The 16523-nt window shown below is 41.8% G+C and overlaps 1 protein-coding gene across 29 annotated transcripts in view; it reads right to left on the bottom strand.

Moving 5' to 3' along the window:
* Window positions 1-16523, bottom strand: part of CACNA1C (calcium voltage-gated channel subunit alpha1 C) — a 487583-nt gene that overhangs the window by 95152 nt on the left and 375908 nt on the right. For all 29 annotated transcript variants that reach the window (XM_087765448.1, XM_087765421.1, XM_087765445.1 and 26 more), the window contains 5 exons: window positions 10747-10954; window positions 9799-9919; window positions 7736-7850; window positions 5616-5736; window positions 5423-5492 (listed from right to left, as the gene is read on the bottom strand). In XM_087765448.1, coding sequence (XP_087621574.1) covers window positions 5423-5492; window positions 5616-5736; window positions 7736-7850; window positions 9799-9919; window positions 10747-10954 — 635 coding nt within the window. The remainder of the gene's footprint in view (window positions 1-5422; window positions 5493-5615; window positions 5737-7735; window positions 7851-9798; window positions 9920-10746; window positions 10955-16523) is intronic.

Genomic DNA, 16523 nt, shown 5'->3' with positions numbered 1-16523 from the left:
GAAGAAGGCTGAGACTCTTGAACCTGATGCCTATGGAGCAGATCTCCAGGCACTGTGCAGATCAGTGAGCACCCTCAAGGAATAAAAGACAAAGATGCGGGCTAAGTGGTATGTGAAAGAGAACCTTCCACCTTTGAGGATTTCTTCTACCTGCTGAAGTCAGATGCTGTTTTGTAAATGACATGATAAGATTTTGCTATTTTAAAGATCCCAATCCTCTCACTTAATCAGCAAGACAGGAAAAAATATTTTAAGAAAGGAGCCTGACAGGTTAGATGCAACTGATTCATCTTCCAGCCAATGCAAAGGAGGAAACTCTCATTAAAAGGTTTATCTTGAGTCCATAAAGTGAGGTAAATTCCAGAAAGAGCCTGTTCCTTTAGGGTCAGGTACTGTACTTGATTTGATAACGGACACATCAGGAAGAACAGATGAATCAGCACAGATCCTAATCTAGATGTCAGAGACAGGAGAAAAGTGGCCTTTTCAATGCATGCCATTATTGCATGCAAATAGGATTCTTTCTTTACACTTCTAGTAGCAAGAGTTCAGCTCAAATTCACTTCATAGATTTTTGGATAGATGTTTGAGCTGGTACATAGAGTTTGTACTTTTTAAGACAGACTATTTTTTAACAGCTCAATTTTATGTTGTAATATACTTTATAATGCTCTTTCTACAGGCTTTATTAGTTAAAGAAACATTCTTTCAGAAGTACTTTTGTGCATAGTACTTGTAAAACTGGTGTTAATGCTCATATTTATATAATATTACAATACTTTGCACTTGCACCTTTTATCTACAGATTTCAGAGTGGGCTGACAACGAGTGAGGTAAAGAAATTATTTTTCTTCTTTAACAGTCCAGAATACTGATGCCCATGATCACATAGGGTATTTGAGAGAGTGAGTACTAGTATGCTGAATAGTATTCTAGACTAGTATTCTGAGTCCCTGCTCTGTGCCTTCACTATTAGATCATTCTTTTTCTTTTACTTGGAGGAATGCTTAATAAAACACTTTCAAATGGTTATGGAGCAACATCTCAGGAAAACGGACTCCTAGCAGAAGGATCAACCCCATAAAGACCGTAAAGAACACTGTTCCTCTCCTCTTTTTCTTGTGTCTGCCATACAGCAAGGAATATATTAATGACTCTGGCAACCAGATACCTTCAGACTGGAAAACACGTTCAGTTCCTCAGCCATAGATAATGTTCTAAATATTTTTCATTTAAAGTAGGGTCTAGGGCACAGAAGAAAGGAAACACTGAGGCCCAAATACGCAAAGAATAATATCATTACAGCCTTAGCTCAGGTCACTACCTAAGCTATCTTCCTGCATATAGAAACAGTATGTTGCACAGTTGCCAGCATTCCTAGAAGCAAAGGTCAACATGGTATTCACAGATGGGCTGGGCAGCACATCGGCTGCAATCCAACACTCGTTCTTTGACTGTTTTCTATACCTAAGGTATATTTATGTTTAAAAAGTGACCCTTCTAGTCAAGCTTGCCATGAAATCATAAAGAAACATGACTCAGAGCTGCCAAGTTCAGATCTAGGTTTGAACTCTTCTAAAGTTCAAGGAAATTCAAATCTGGGACTGTCATCTTGACTTGTCATCTTCATTAGAATGGTGATGTCCTTTGGTTGTGAAGCTGTAAGCACACACAGGCTACAGTGCAGCATCAGTGAGAAATTCGATGATGAGGATTTTTTTTTTTTTTACTGTACAAAGACCAGAACTCTTGTGTAAGGACATTGCTTTGCTTCAACCTCCCATGAATCATCCCAAGCTTTTACCTTCATCTGACGTTCTGAATTCTTTGTCTGTTTCTGTACTAGACTGCAAGACTAGTTCCCTGTCTTCCTATAATAAACATATCATCATAATAATCCTTCTAGTGTATACAAATCTCTGCAAGAATTAGTCTCTCCTTCCAACAAAGAGGATAGGTAATCTGATGAGCTGCAAGTACACAGAGTATTCTGGGGGCTAAGAGCAACACTGTGTAGCAAATAGAGTCAGAAGAGGTTATTGAGAAAACTGGTTGAAGCAGCAGAAACAAATAGGAGATTGAGCAACGTAGGTTGAAAGAATAAAGGGAAAACAAATGAAGTGACCATTTCAGATTGTTTCTGAACACTGGGTTAGGGTGAAGGATGTTTTCACAGGATGGAATAGTACGCAGCCATGGAAAGGTCACAGGCATTAACAGCTTAAATCATAAACAGAAAATAGGTAGAACCAGCTGACTGCATCTAAGAAGCAATAGGATGCTTCACTCAAAGCACAGCTGAAATAGATCCACATGCAAGTGGGCAAGAAAAGGTGTGTTCCGAGATGGGCCGTATATGGCTGCACAGCATCTCCTGTACCACAGCTGGACCCATCAGCAATCAGCAGAAGGATTCTGGACTGGTCAGATGGCCACAAGGGAACGGGACAGGTGTACGTGTGGGTACTGGGAAATTCTTTCTTGCTAATGCCAAGGAAAGACTTGGAGCCTTGTTCCCCAAAACTGACAAGGCAGATATGACATGCCACATCACCTCTGAGAGGGCCTGAGTGTTTCTGAGCTTTATACGGCAAAATGGAATAGATGACTATGGTAAATATGCTGTAACAAGGGATTTACAAAACTTTACTGCATCTGAGTCATGGTTGATTTTCATGAACTCTAAAAGAAGTGGTCAGGTAATTTTGTGAACTGTTAGAGATCAACTTCACTCTTCACAAAGAATTGATACACAATTTAGAGAACAGGCCTAGTTAGAAACAGCATCATACAATGGCAAATAACCAAGATGCTGTTCCTTTGCATTTCTAATAGGAGACCGGACAAAACCCGACCATCCATTCAAATTTTAGGTTCTGTTCAAAAGTATGCCAAGCCAGGGATTGGCACCCCAAGGCAGGAGGAATTAAAAGTGTTTTTACTTAATTTTCTGCACTCTAATCCTATGCATGGCTGCAGATAAAATGTCCATGACACAAACTGTAGATGTAGTTTTTGTCGTATAGTTCACACGCCGGACTATTTCTAAGCTATCCGCAGAAGGTAACTAAAACACAATTCTATTATCAGTAGGCTGAAATTTGATATGCAGGTGACTGTACCTTCACTTGAAAAAAATGTAACGGTCTGCAAATCCAAGCCAGCTGTTTTAATCTGTGCTTCTGACTAAAGACTCCCACAAACCCCTTAGCAACTGGGGATGTGTGTCCAATAAGTGCCTGTGCCTATAGAGGTGCTGGGAAGATTAAAGACGGAGTGATCTGCCCCAGGCAATGTTAAAACAGTATTGCATGGTGTTGAAACCACACTCTATTCCTGATAAGTGTGCTATAAACATGGATGAATACAAGAATAGCAAATGTGGGCATTTTTTGTACTGAAAATCAAATGCAATGAACAGTTTTCCTTTTTGCTTGTCTGAAACCCTTGCCCATCTATTTAAAATGAACTATTGTGTCTTTTTTTACCCTATCACATCAACCTATTATCAGGCATTTATTAGGAATCATAGAATTGAAGACAATGTGTTTTATTACCTATTACAGCCTGTTACATAATCATAGAAATGCAGCAGAGCAGGAAAGGATCACAAAAGGCCCTCTGGTTCATGCCTCTGCTAAACCAGGATCAACTAATTATTATACCTAAGCCTTTTCTGGCAGATATTTTTCTGACCTGTTCTTAACAACATTCAGTGATGCTGGGCTTCCACAGCCATCTTCACGATCTTTTCTAGCCTCACCATCAGAAAATTCTCCCCTGGTGTGAATCTTAAATCTGTTACTTCTTCATAATGGAGATCATTCCCCTCCTACCTGTAACAGGCTTTCATGCATTTGAAGATATTTCTCCTGCCTTTCCCAGCTCAAGTGACCACAATTCTTTCAATCTTAGTTCTTGCTTCCTACTAGCATTGTTTTCACCATGCGCTTCTAATTTCCTTCCAGGTCAGCCCCACTTCTCCTAAGCAGAGCACCCAAAATGACATATGATATCCCAGCTGAGATCTTATCCATGGTGAACAGAATAAAACAATTGCTTTGCTCTGGTTAGCTTTCACTGATCAGTTAGAAGAAACCCATAACTGGACTAAGGGTCATGTTTTCACTGTTTATAAATCTCACTACTTGCTTGCCTTTTGGAAGACAGCAAAATGTTGTTGGCACCTGTTGAGTTTGTGATCACAAGATTCAGATTCTTTTCTCAAGGACTGTTACCTAACTAGCTGTCACCTAAGATCCTTTATTTGTGAGTTGTTTATTCCTGTCTACGTGTAGAGCCTGGCACTTTCAGTTTTATTTAGACCATTTATCCAGTTCCTCAAAAGCTCTTTGAATTCTAATGCTGCCCTCCAGCATGCTTCCTGTCCTTCCTAGCTTCACACCATCTGCAAATGTAATAAGCATATTTCCTCTTCCATCATTCAGGTCATTAACAATGAACTGAACTGAACTCGGGACAGGCCCTTGGGTTGTAGAACCTCATTTGGGCCATCATTACTCTCCACATAAAGGGTCTGATCAACTTCTCTCCCAATCGTCTAGACCATGTTTTTCTAGCCAGCTTATAAGAATGTTACAAGAGACAGTCAGAAGCCTTAGCAAAACTAAAGAATATGACATCTACTTCTTTTCTCCCATCTACAAGTCTTGTCAGCCCCTTTTAGAAGAAAATAAGGGTGGTTTGATGTGATTTGTTCTTGGCAAATCTATGTTGGCTAGTTATCTTCTTATCTTGCAGTCATATAGTTTGTTTAATCATTTGTTCCAGCACTTTTCCAAGAATGGAAGTTGAACTGACTAGCTTATAATTCTTCTGCTCCAACCCCACCCCCCATTCAGGATCTCTTGAAGAAAAACTACTTGAAGTTCTGAGATTTCTTCAGCCAATCTTTTAAGTATCTGAGGATGAAGTTACTTAGGTCCAACTGTCTTGAAGACTAGCCTAACTAATGATCTAGCTTGTTTTTTCCAATTATAGGCTGAGATCTTATGCCTTTAGAATTATGTTAATAAGTCACACTGTGTTTTTTGATTAGAAAAAAGTGCAAAAAGGCATTCAGCACTTTGGCTTTCATGAGTATCTGTTGTGAGTCTCCCCTGACTGCTGAGTACTGAGAAAAGGGACTGAAAACAGTCATGTGTATATTTTCATATACAGACATTTGTATATAATTTGATTTGGTTCTCTGTAAAGCTCTGTATTTCCAAATATACCAATCAGTATAGGGACTGCAAAGGACCAAGTCCACACCTGTGCAAACACAGGCAAGCACATCATCCTGTCCCATCATGAAAGCATTACATGTTCAGCATATCTGTTATCACAATTTGGCTTTATGTGCATTAGCAACTGGAGCTTCTCTTTGTCGAATCAGGGCTAAGAGGAAGAAGATACATACCTGGTGCTTCTGTTGTAGGATATGGGCTCTTTTCTTCGTTTTCATTGGGCTGATAATCATCCACGTTGATCTGACAGAAATGGAAGAGAACCAAAGCCTTTATCAGACAAGGCAGAGGGTTTTCATTCCCTCAGAAACTCAAGCTGTTCATGCCATCACTGCACAGAGAGCGCTGGCTGGCAGCAGACCTTACCTTGGTAGCAGGCGGGGATTCTCCATCAGCAGTGATCGATTTCAGCTCAATTTTCTCCTCCTTTGTCTCCTCCTCCACAGCTGTTTTTTCTATCTCCTGTTTCTTTTCAGGACTAGCAGTCCTAACAATTTTACAAGATAAAAAGCAAAGAGTTGCAAAGGTGAAAAGCTGTTTCCCTTTCAGGAACTTCACGTAGTACAGCACACACCATGAGAACGATCAGTTGCCTGGCACCTCCATTCTGAGTCCAGCTTACATACCAGCAGCTCCGCCTTGTCCTCATCTGCAGGCAAAGGCAGAGACTCTGCTCTAATTCTATAGAGTATCCTTTTATTATATAGCTTTCTCAATGCCATGAGTTTGTGTGTGTGGGTGGGTGGGTGCATGTACATGTGGAGGAAGTATGTGCCTGTGTGTTTCTGCACATGCGTATTCTAGGTCTGTCAGTAGAGATCTCTTTGTTCACCCAATGACAAAGGCATGAACCATTTTCAGCCCATATCTTGTGGACTTCCACTAGGTTGCATACAAGGTTTTGCCCCTCGCAGCACTCCCAGAGCCAGGGAAACCTGCTGACTAGCATACAGGATGAAGCAGATAGATCTGCACAAGAGATCCCATCCAAGCATCCTGGAAGACAGTGAGTAGAAATAACCAGTAAAGGAGAGGCTTCCCCACTGTAGGCAGCTGGGAATGACAGAGAAGCTCTAAATCTAGCTTGTGCCTCCTCAGAGTCTGCAGAAACACTCAAAGAACTGGCAAGAGAAGAACAGCATGTGGCATCAAAAGAGAAGGAAGCTGCTGAATCTTGTGGGGGGAATGACGGTCTGAAAATATGCCTTGTGGTCCAAAGCAATCAGAAGGTAACAGGGAGATTCAAATGGGATTGTGGCATTGACACCATTTCACACTCATTCTCTGCTGATGCCCTGAAAGCTCATCAGTCACCCAGACTTCCTTTCTTCTGCTCACATCATTGCAACTGTAAGGACTCCCAGCTCATGACACCTTCTTGTCCTTTAGTTTGAATTCTTTTCCATAAAAATTTATATATACATAATTCCATATATAATTACATTAATCACATATATATAATCTATACACACCCACACAGAAGTTATATATTACATATACACACATACTTACTTGCACATATATGTGTAATGTGTGTAATTATATTCACAGGAATGCGTGCATGTGAGTGTAAATCATAGAATCATAGAATCGTTAAGGTTGGAAAAGACCCTTAAGGTCATCGAGTCTAACCGTTAACCTAGCACTGCCAAGTCCACCACTAAACCATGTCCTCAAGCACCACATCAAAACATCTTTTAAATACCTTCCAGGGATGCAGACTCAACCACTTCCCTGGGCAGCCTGTTCCAATGCTTGACCACCCTTTCGGTGAAGAAGTTTTTCCTAATATCCAACCTAAACCTCCCCTGGCGCAGCTTGAGGCCGTTTCCTCTCGTCCTATCACTTGTTACTTGGCAGAAGAGACTGACCCCCACCTCGCTACAACCTCCTTTCAGGTAGTTGTAGAGAGCAATAAGGTCTCCCCTCAGCCTTCTCTTCTCCAGGCTAAACAGTCCCAGCTCCCTCAGCCGCCCCTCGTATGACCTGTTCTCTAGACCCTTCTCCAGCTTTGTTGCCCTTCTCTGGACATGCTCCAGCATCTCAATGTCCTTCTTGTACTGAGGGGCCCAAAACTGAACACACTACTCAAGGTGCAGCCTCATCAGTGCCAAGTATAGGGGCATTATCACCTCTCTGGTCCTGCTGGCCACGCTATTCTTGATACAAGCCAGGATGCCATTGGCCCTTTTGGCCACCTGAGCACACTGCTGGCTCATGTTGAGGCAGCTGTCAACCAACACCCCCAGGTCCTTTTCTGCCAGGCAGCTCTCCACCCACTCTTCCCCAAGCCTGTAGCATTGCATGGGGTTGCTGTGACCCAACTGCAGGACCTGGCGCTGAGCCTTGTTGAATCTCATACAGTTGGCCCCGGCGCAACGATCCAGCCTGTCCAGGTCCCTCTGTAGGGCCTTCCTGCCCTCCAGCAGATCAACACTTCCACCCAACTTGGTGTCATCTGCATAGGTGTATGCAAATGGATTTACCTAGCTAGCTTTTTCCTTTCTTTTTCCTCTTCCTCCTCTTTCTGTGCAGACGTTAAACTCTCAGCATCAGCAAGGTTGTCCACGGCAATGGCCAAAAATACATTCAGCAGGATATCTGTTTGTGTGCTACTTAAAGAAAATGGACTTTGAAAACTGCAGAACAACATTATACCAAAGGTTTCTTAATTGAAATTTTTTAGCAACCTGTCATCAGATCTCTTGTATTTTCCAAACTTCCATTTCACATAAATGTTCAGGGTGTGCATATACAGCATGCACAAACCTACACCTTCCATCCAAATGGCTAACACACTGTGTGGGGTTTCCAAAATTTCACAACAGAATGACTGATAAAACATCTAAGTCCAGACTTATATTTTAGTTTCCGATTTCCCAAACGAGTCTAACTTTGTGCAACAAATCCCACTGAAGATAAGGGAGCGCTGAATGCTTTGCATCTTTGACAGCTTAGGTCACTTTTTTTAAGACATTTATATTCAAGAATCTCATACCATAAGGAACCTGCGCTTTCCATTTTTCGTCTATGTACTTGAGTTGAACAACCTCATTATAGGTATTCCCACAGACATGAGTGGATTTTATGGACAGCGAGCATAGCACTCTCATTAGCATTTCTGAGGCAACCAAAAAGAAATTGATTTAGTCTGGGCATTGAAGGGTTGAGCTTACAACTCTGCCATCTCCTAGCAGAGAGTCCATGCATGGCCAGTCATGCCCATGTAGCTGAAGGGCAAGGAATCACAACTGTTTTCTTGTCTTGCCAGTCAGCGTTCAGATCTCATGTTACAAATATGAACACCAGCTTCTTTTATAAATTTCTTGAGAGTGGGTCTTATTACTCCGTGATAACTTTTACGTAAACCCCAGTTCAAGGCTTAGTCTGGAAATACAGCCACCCCCCTCCCTGGGCTCCAAGGTCTAATGGCTCCAAAGTCAGCCAGCATGTAGAGCTGGCTCACGTTTTCCTCTGCAGTTCACAAGGAGATCCAAATTGTAGCTTTTTTAAGCTGGAAGGCAGACTGCCTACCTCGACCTTCAGATAAGTGGAATTGCACCATCTCACTTTGAAGAGAGGGCATGCAGGTCAACTGAAATGTCAAATACCAGGGTTTGAGAGATCTGAGTTATGAGGAAAGGCCAGAAGAGCTGGGCTGAGACTACAAGGTGGCTTTATAGAAGAATCAGTATAAAAAGAAATGTCTCCTCTGACACAGGAAGGCCATTTATTAAGGAAGCAGAAACTAAACATGAACAAATTTGGAGCAAACTTAGATATGGAACAGAACCACAGCTCTGTGTTATATGCAAATTCCTGTGAAAAGACACTCACAGCCTAATCATGCAATGTGCTTTGTGCCTCCTCGGATATGTACAGTGCCCTCACTTCACCTTGAAGCCAGAGAGAACTGAAGTTACTTAACACCAGCACAGGCTGGAAGATAACAGAGCATGCGATTTTCTGTTTGAAGAACACATAGATTGCAGTAACTGAAATGGAACACAGTTCCTGTTAGTTTATACATGAATTAATATATGATCTCACATAAATCAATTATGTCAAACATATGTTACTCCTGTTACAGCATTTGTATATAGCATATTGTAGATTATACATATTTTTATTCCACATAAGGCTTGGATGAAAGCACATGAAATATATTACTGAAAGCAATTAAAGCAAAAATATGCAGTAAGTCCAGCAGGTACACACAGAGATTAGTTTCTGGAGGAGGCAGGAAAGAAAAACCTACGAGAGAATTAAGGGGAATGAAAAATAAAAACACTAAACATGTAAAGATACTAAATAAAAGCTAGCATGCGGACCTGGCATGCAGCTGGCTCTTACATCTGTTTATATGCCTTAGCACTAGTTAAAATTAAACAAACTTGTTTAACTTTTGGCAGTGCAAAGCCAAAATTCAGACCTAGGGAAAAGGTAAAAATGTAAGGTATTAAATTCATTATTTTCTGACATAACAAAGTAGTAAAGGGTGGCTTTAAATTCAGCCCCACTTGGGGAAAAGAGTAGCATCAAAGGATACAGTTTCCACAGATGAAGAGGATGATGAAGTAAATACAGACCAACATTCCTGGAAAAGAGGGGCCGCCATAAGCCATGATCCCATCATACATCACCGAATTCCAGTCCTCCCCAGTCAGGATCTAAATGACACATTCCCACCAATACAGTGTTAGACCACACAGAGAATTTGAAAACCCCATTAACACAAAGATATCTACTATCCTAGAGAGCACCCCCTCCCCCAGGATGGTTGGAGATTCTGGCTGTGTCCATCTAGAAAATTAAAAAAAACAAAACAGAACAAGGAGAATGCAAAGAGGGCCTGTGCTCAAAGTGTAAAAAAACCCCCAGATGTCCCCTTGAAGATGATGGCTGAGGCCAAACGTCTCTCCCAGACAGCTCTGCTGAAGTCTCCCCACCTCTCACAGGCAGTTTGCTCCCACATGTCTGTTGTTTCAGACAGGCTCCACAACCTATAGCACTGAAGACATCCCTCAGCACAGCCCTCCCTGCCACTTCCCTTCACCTTGCACATGAAATCATGATGCTGATGCTCTCAGCTGACCACTCCCAAAACTGCAGTCAGCTTAAAGGCCATTTGATTACTTCTCTGGTGTTGTGAGCAGATACTTGTGCTCCAGTAGTGTGGGAGGGGGAAGAACAACTGCAGGGTTGGGCTTTGGCATGCAGGTGCTGCCCTGGGACATGGCAATGGCCATTCTCTTGTCCTACCCTGCTAAGACCTGGTGGCCTTGCTACACACAGGGGCCGTAGCCTTGGTTCCCCACTTTGGGAGGGAATACCCCTCTGCTGGCAGCACAGCATGGTGCCTTGCTTGTGGAGCTGTTAGCCTGATGTCCAGTCTTGGGGACTGTCTGGCTGCAGGGAAAGGATGCAGGACCTGATCTCTGTTTCGCCCCACATAAACACAACATGTTGGCCCCATTGGGACCACTCTTGCCCTTACCTGAAACACAGTGAGGAGGGACTGGGGGAAGTTGTCGAATGTACTCCTCCTGGTCTGCATCTCATCAAAGTTAAACTTGCCCCCAAAGAGCTGCATCCCCAGGAGTGAGAATATGATAATGAAGAGGAAGAGAAGCAGCAACAGGGAGGCAATGGAGCGAACTGAATTCAGGAGTGAAGCCACAAGGTTACTCAGGGAGTTCCAGTATCTGGGAGAGAAAATAGAGGCAGTTAAAATTCCTTCAATCCAAGACAGGTCCTCACGGACTGCACAGGATATTGGTTCAGGCTGCCTTCTGCGTATAAGGAGGCATTTCCAAACACCCTGTTAAGCAGTGAATCATTGATGTGCTTCCCTAAGATAATGAGAGCTACTGCAGCTAATGAGTAATTTTACTACCACACGTGTACATACACAATTCCCTCCACCCCCCACCCCATATGCACACCCAGAAGATTATTGCTGCACTCTCCATCTAAGGCTCTGCAAATCTTGTATCAATATACGGTGATTAGTTCTTGCTGCTTCAGTGAGTTACATTCTCACCAACCTCATTACAACAGTCACAGATGTTATGGCAGCCAGAATACCTCACTCCAGAGAATGGCCTGTAATAACTAACAAGAGCAGATGGGTAAACAGTTTGGATGCAAATACAAACTTGTCCAAAATCTGGTGTATGTAAGTATGTGCTTGGGCTCACTCATAGATAGAGGTTCCTAAGCTTTCCTGGATTGAGAGGAATGAGAAAAATATTAAAGGTCCCCTTACATGGACCCTAAAAGAGACTCCAGATCTGCACCCATAAAGTCCAGAGTTTCACAGAATTATAGAATCGTCAAGGTTGGAAAAGACCCTTAAGATCATCGAGTCCAACCGTTAACCTATCACTGCCAAGTTCATCTATACCATGTCTTCAAGCACCCTATCTATCTGTTCTTTAAATACCTCCAGGGATAGAGACTCAACCACTTCCCTGGGCAGCCTGTTCCAATGCTTGACCACCCTCTCGGTGAAGAAGTTTTTCCTAATATCTAACCTGCTCTTGGAAGAGCACACCATCACTGCTTTTTTGGGTATCAAACCCACTATACTTCCTCAAACAGGCTGCAGAACACTTTGGAAGGGCTTCATTCAAGAGAGAGGATGGCTAAGACCTGTTCTCCCAGTGTATTCAGGCTTGTGCCCATACCAGACTGATGTATCATGCAGAGAAAGGATCTTCTTGCCCTTGAGGTCCCACTTTAGGGTTCAAAGAGATGCCAGCAGCATGCTCTGCTGCAGCATGTCAGTTTGCTTGCATTCTTTGCCAGCCTGCAGAGTAGCCATGTGTTGGAAAAAGGCTTTAGAAAAAATTTCTAAAGAATCCACCACATCACCCTTGAAGGAACTTCCATGTCGATCTTGCATCTGCTCAACCACTCCTAGTCTACTGCTTAGCTGGTCATGACCATTTCTCTTTTATGCAGTTTTGAGTCTGGCAGAGCTTTAAGACTGGGCTGAAGATTAGCTGTCATCTTCCAATCACCTCATTTTGAATGCACATTACTAGCAAGCTTCAACAGATTTCACAGGTCAGCAAGCCAGTAATGTTTGCCTGTGATCTCTAAGTCTTCCTTCTAGCACCATCTCTTGTGGCCTACCACCATGCTTGGAGATTCCACCATAGCCAATGTCCTCCAATCCCTTCTCCCAAAGCCCATAATATTGAACCTTTCTTTTCTTAGAGGACTCTGAATTTCTAACCATATTTTCCTCAGAGACAAAAGTTCCACTTGAGAAGGATGGCAGACATGTCTAATGCTCTCGGTCCTTTGAGGAAAATCCTTTAACATACAAATCTGTTCTGAAGGTACTATAGTCATTAGAGACAAGGGTTCTTAAAATCCCAGTTAAATTAATATTTTTAAAATGTCAGTGTAAAAAGATGACATTCCTTGTCCCGTGGAAGACAGGAATGTTTGAGCAGCCCAATCACTTTATGAAGGTTAGCCATCTGATCTGCAGGGGGACAGCGCCATGTCCTCTGAAGTTCAGCAACTGGTTCATCTCCAAGGGCTGAGCTTCAAAGAGAACTGTGATGTTTTCCCTTCAGCCCAGCTTCAGCACTTCAGAGAAAACTAGAATGCTTTAAAGTTTAACTGCAATTAAAGAGATGAGCAATGAAAAACTACAGAGCAAAGGTAAGGGCATGGAAGCTGTGGGCTTAGTGCCACCAAATGTCCGCGCTGAACGTGTAATGTAACAGCTCGCTGTATCTGCGTTGATGCTTACAGCTCACATACTTTCACACTTTGGGAGGAAGGGAAAGTGACACAGGAAAAGGGGAAAATTCATTTCTGATGAAACTTGACTGGCTTTAGCATCCTTAAACCAGAAACTCATGGGGTCCAGAATATCTCTCCAAGCCCTCCAATGTCAGCCAGGACACACATTTTCTAGGTCTTTCTAGCAGTGCCCTTAAGAGGCATACAGTAGAGCTGTTACCCATCTAAATACTCCCAGTGACTCACTTTAAGCTTATTAAATGCCTTGCTATCTCAGAGCACAACTGCACAGACTTTTATCAGCTCTGTATTTCTTACAAATGGCTCAGTACCTGAGATTCAGTTTCTTATGTAACTATCAAACTTAAAGCAATTAATGGAGATGACCTGGTGATAAGATTAGTGCTGTTTTATCTGTGCACTGAGTGCTAGCTAGAAATACAGCACCATTAGAAAAGTAAACAAACCAATCAGGGGGAAAAAAAAGAGAAAAAGGAAAAAGGAGAGGATAAGGAAGGCTTGACTTGACTGGGATGTGAAAATCCCAATTGTCTTGTCTTAGTGTCCTAGAAGCCTGAACTGTTACCATCTGTCACATGAGGTGGTTGCACAAATAACATGAACACCCTCTCAAAGTGAGATCTGGGGTTACTCAATGAAACACAAGACTTTTAAGTCAGGAATGGATGAAGCTCAGACAAAGAAAAAAAGTCTCTCTCACTACTTTGTCCTCTTTGGTTAATATACTACAAAAAAACCCAGTTACAATAAATCTGATGGCATTGTTGGATAGAATCAGAAGGTTCGGACCAAGCAGCATATAATGGGAGGTATGAGAGGAAGCACTGCTGCTTCCTCAGACTTATAGGGAAATGAATGTGCTTCTTAACATCTCCCACTTGCAGATCTCAGACCCTTGAGGATGCCAGTGAATGAGGCACTGCAAAACCCCAGTGAGTAGGACGTGATTATGATCCCTGTTTCAAAATGGACAAATGATGCAGAGAAGTTAAATGGTTAGTTCAACATCTCACACAAAAATCAATTACAGAACTGGATTAAAACTTAATGTATTCTTTTATTCTCTTCCGTCTCCTCTTCATTGCCTTCCACTATGTCTTTATGATACTGGCAATCACAGATGCAGAGCTTAAAACAGCAGCAACAGCTGGCAGTCTTATTGTAGAAAAGCTTCCCACAGTGTTCATCCAATATAAAACCACTTTGAAAGCAGGTACACAAAAAAAGGTGCCCTGTCTCTACTCCCTACAGTTAACAGTGACATATCTAGTGGCAGGATTAGGTATAAAATATCAAATTTCAGTATGCTGTTGCAAATAAATTTATTTTTTAAGTATAAAGGACTAAATATAGGGATTTATAAAGCAGTAAATGATGATTTATAAAGAGAAAATAATTTGTCTTCTCATAGCAAAGGGAGATTTTCTGCAGAGCCCTGTAAAAATTAGGGAGAATAAACCAAACAGTTTATATTGTCTGCTTATTGAATGTACAAGACTAAATGATTCTGAAGAGTATTCATAATTTTGGAAGAAATATTTGCTCTTGAAATTCTAAATGTGGTTTCTAAAATGATGTGTTGTTCCTCAGATGGTGTCTTTATTTGTTTCTATTATATTAGGGAGCTGCATTTGTGTTATTCCTAGAAGCGTATCATCTTGACACACCCAGAATTTGTTTGTGCTTGGTGTTTACCATGGAAAATCCATACAAATACATAAAGATCAGGTTACCTACTGATACACTCTCATCAGAGTAACTTTCCTGCTTTGTGCCTTTTTAATGCCCTTGATTATCACTATTTCCAGCTCCACTGTATGTCCCCATGTCACTGCTCATGACTATATATTTGACATAAAACATTACACTATCATCCCTCCTACCCTTCCCAGCTTTCTAGGATTGTATCTTTCTGTATTATCATTGCACTAAGGTGGAGTAGTCCACCAGTATTGATAATGACGTCAATAAATCATCGTTGTATTTAGAACTGAGTGAATAATGGAAAAATATGTATTTTACTGGAGAACTTCAGAGGTAAAAGTTTTGCCTTAATGCCAGCATATTCTCTCCTGCAGTAAGACATGAGTGGGCCTAAAACACTGCTTTGGAGGCTTGTGCTAGGGCCTTCCACATGAGGGTGAACTTCACCCACGGAGGGGAAAAATCATGAAGAAAATTATGAATAATTAAAAAACACAGATAAATCTGAGACTACTGCAACCTACTTGCCAATATTTTAGGAACGGGAAAGAAGGCAAAATCTGATTAATACATTATTCATTATGAGTTATTCCTCAGCTCTGTGCTTTACACATAGACCCCTGTACAAATTGCAGGAGATGTATTCCAGGTAACATTTGCTTCCATGCAAAATTGTATTTTAGTTCTGCTGCAGAATGAAGGTAAATATAACTAGTCCTACTGCTGGTTGGTTCCAACATTACATCTCTGCCAGAAGCTTTAGGAATATTTGAGTACTCCAATAGCTCAAGCTTCCTAAAGTATTAATGATATTCTCTCAGCATTTGCCTTTCTATTAGAGAATTCTCTTAGCTAGATTATATATTTTGTGTAGAAGTGGAGAAATGTCTTGAAAAAACAATGACCTCTCCAGGATGCTATGTTGAAGCTTATGCTTTTATAGCTATTGGTATGTTGCCCTGGGTGTATCTGATTACCCAATGCCTGAAACAGCTACTGGTTTCCTCAGAAACCAGGCCTGGAACTCAGTGATGATAGCTTTCAGACCCAAAGATCCAGGAAAAACAGTCACCAGACCAGAGATCCCCACTATTTCTGAAAGGGCAAAGATGCCTTTCTTGCTGGAAACTTGTTAGCTGGGACATTTTTCCCTCTTCTATGATCACACGTCTAAACAGACCACCTTTTTTTCTTTTTTAATAGTTGTAGGCTTGCTTCGGCCTCTCTCTCTCAGACTGTAAAATGATTTTCTGTCTCCGCCATCTGACCTTGAAAACAACCCACCCTGCCAGAGCACTGAGGCTCAGAAGCTTTAAGGGTAAATCTTGTATGATGCACAAGTCCAAGTCTGTTGTTTTTTCTGCCTTACAGCTCTGCCATCTTGACTGTCTTCCAGTTTTGGTCTTGTTTTTCTCATGTGCTGTGTTTTTTATCTCAAATTTGTCAGAAATTTCCTCTGGGGGAGTTTATAGCAATTCTAGGGACATATTCGTAGCTGAGCTTGCAGAAAATACACTCTTTCACCACCTCAGTCAAGCTTTTTATAAGGTGCTGACTGGTGCCCACACAGGAAAAAGCAGGCCCTGCGCTGCTTCGGGTGAGCACTTGGATAGATTTGTTCCAAGAGTTCCCATCTGGGTAAGCTGGGAGCTGCTCTCTCCTACAACCCCCCCTCAAGCTGAAAAATTCCTGCCAAACCAAGCTGGTGTTTTGGAGGTACCTGACTGCAGGAAGCAGCAATTGTTTAATAGACACCACTGTGCCTTTATGCAGAGGGAGAGGAGA

Source organism: Nipponia nippon, unplaced genomic scaffold, assembly GCF_047370975.1.
Source record: "Nipponia nippon isolate SJK-2023a ecotype South Korea unplaced genomic scaffold, ASM4737097v1 scaffold_3, whole genome shotgun sequence".
NCBI classification, from domain to species: Eukaryota; Metazoa; Chordata; class Aves; order Pelecaniformes; family Threskiornithidae; genus Nipponia; species Nipponia nippon.
The sequence above is the reverse complement of the archived record's forward strand: the minus strand, read 5'-3'. Positions and strand labels throughout refer to the sequence as shown.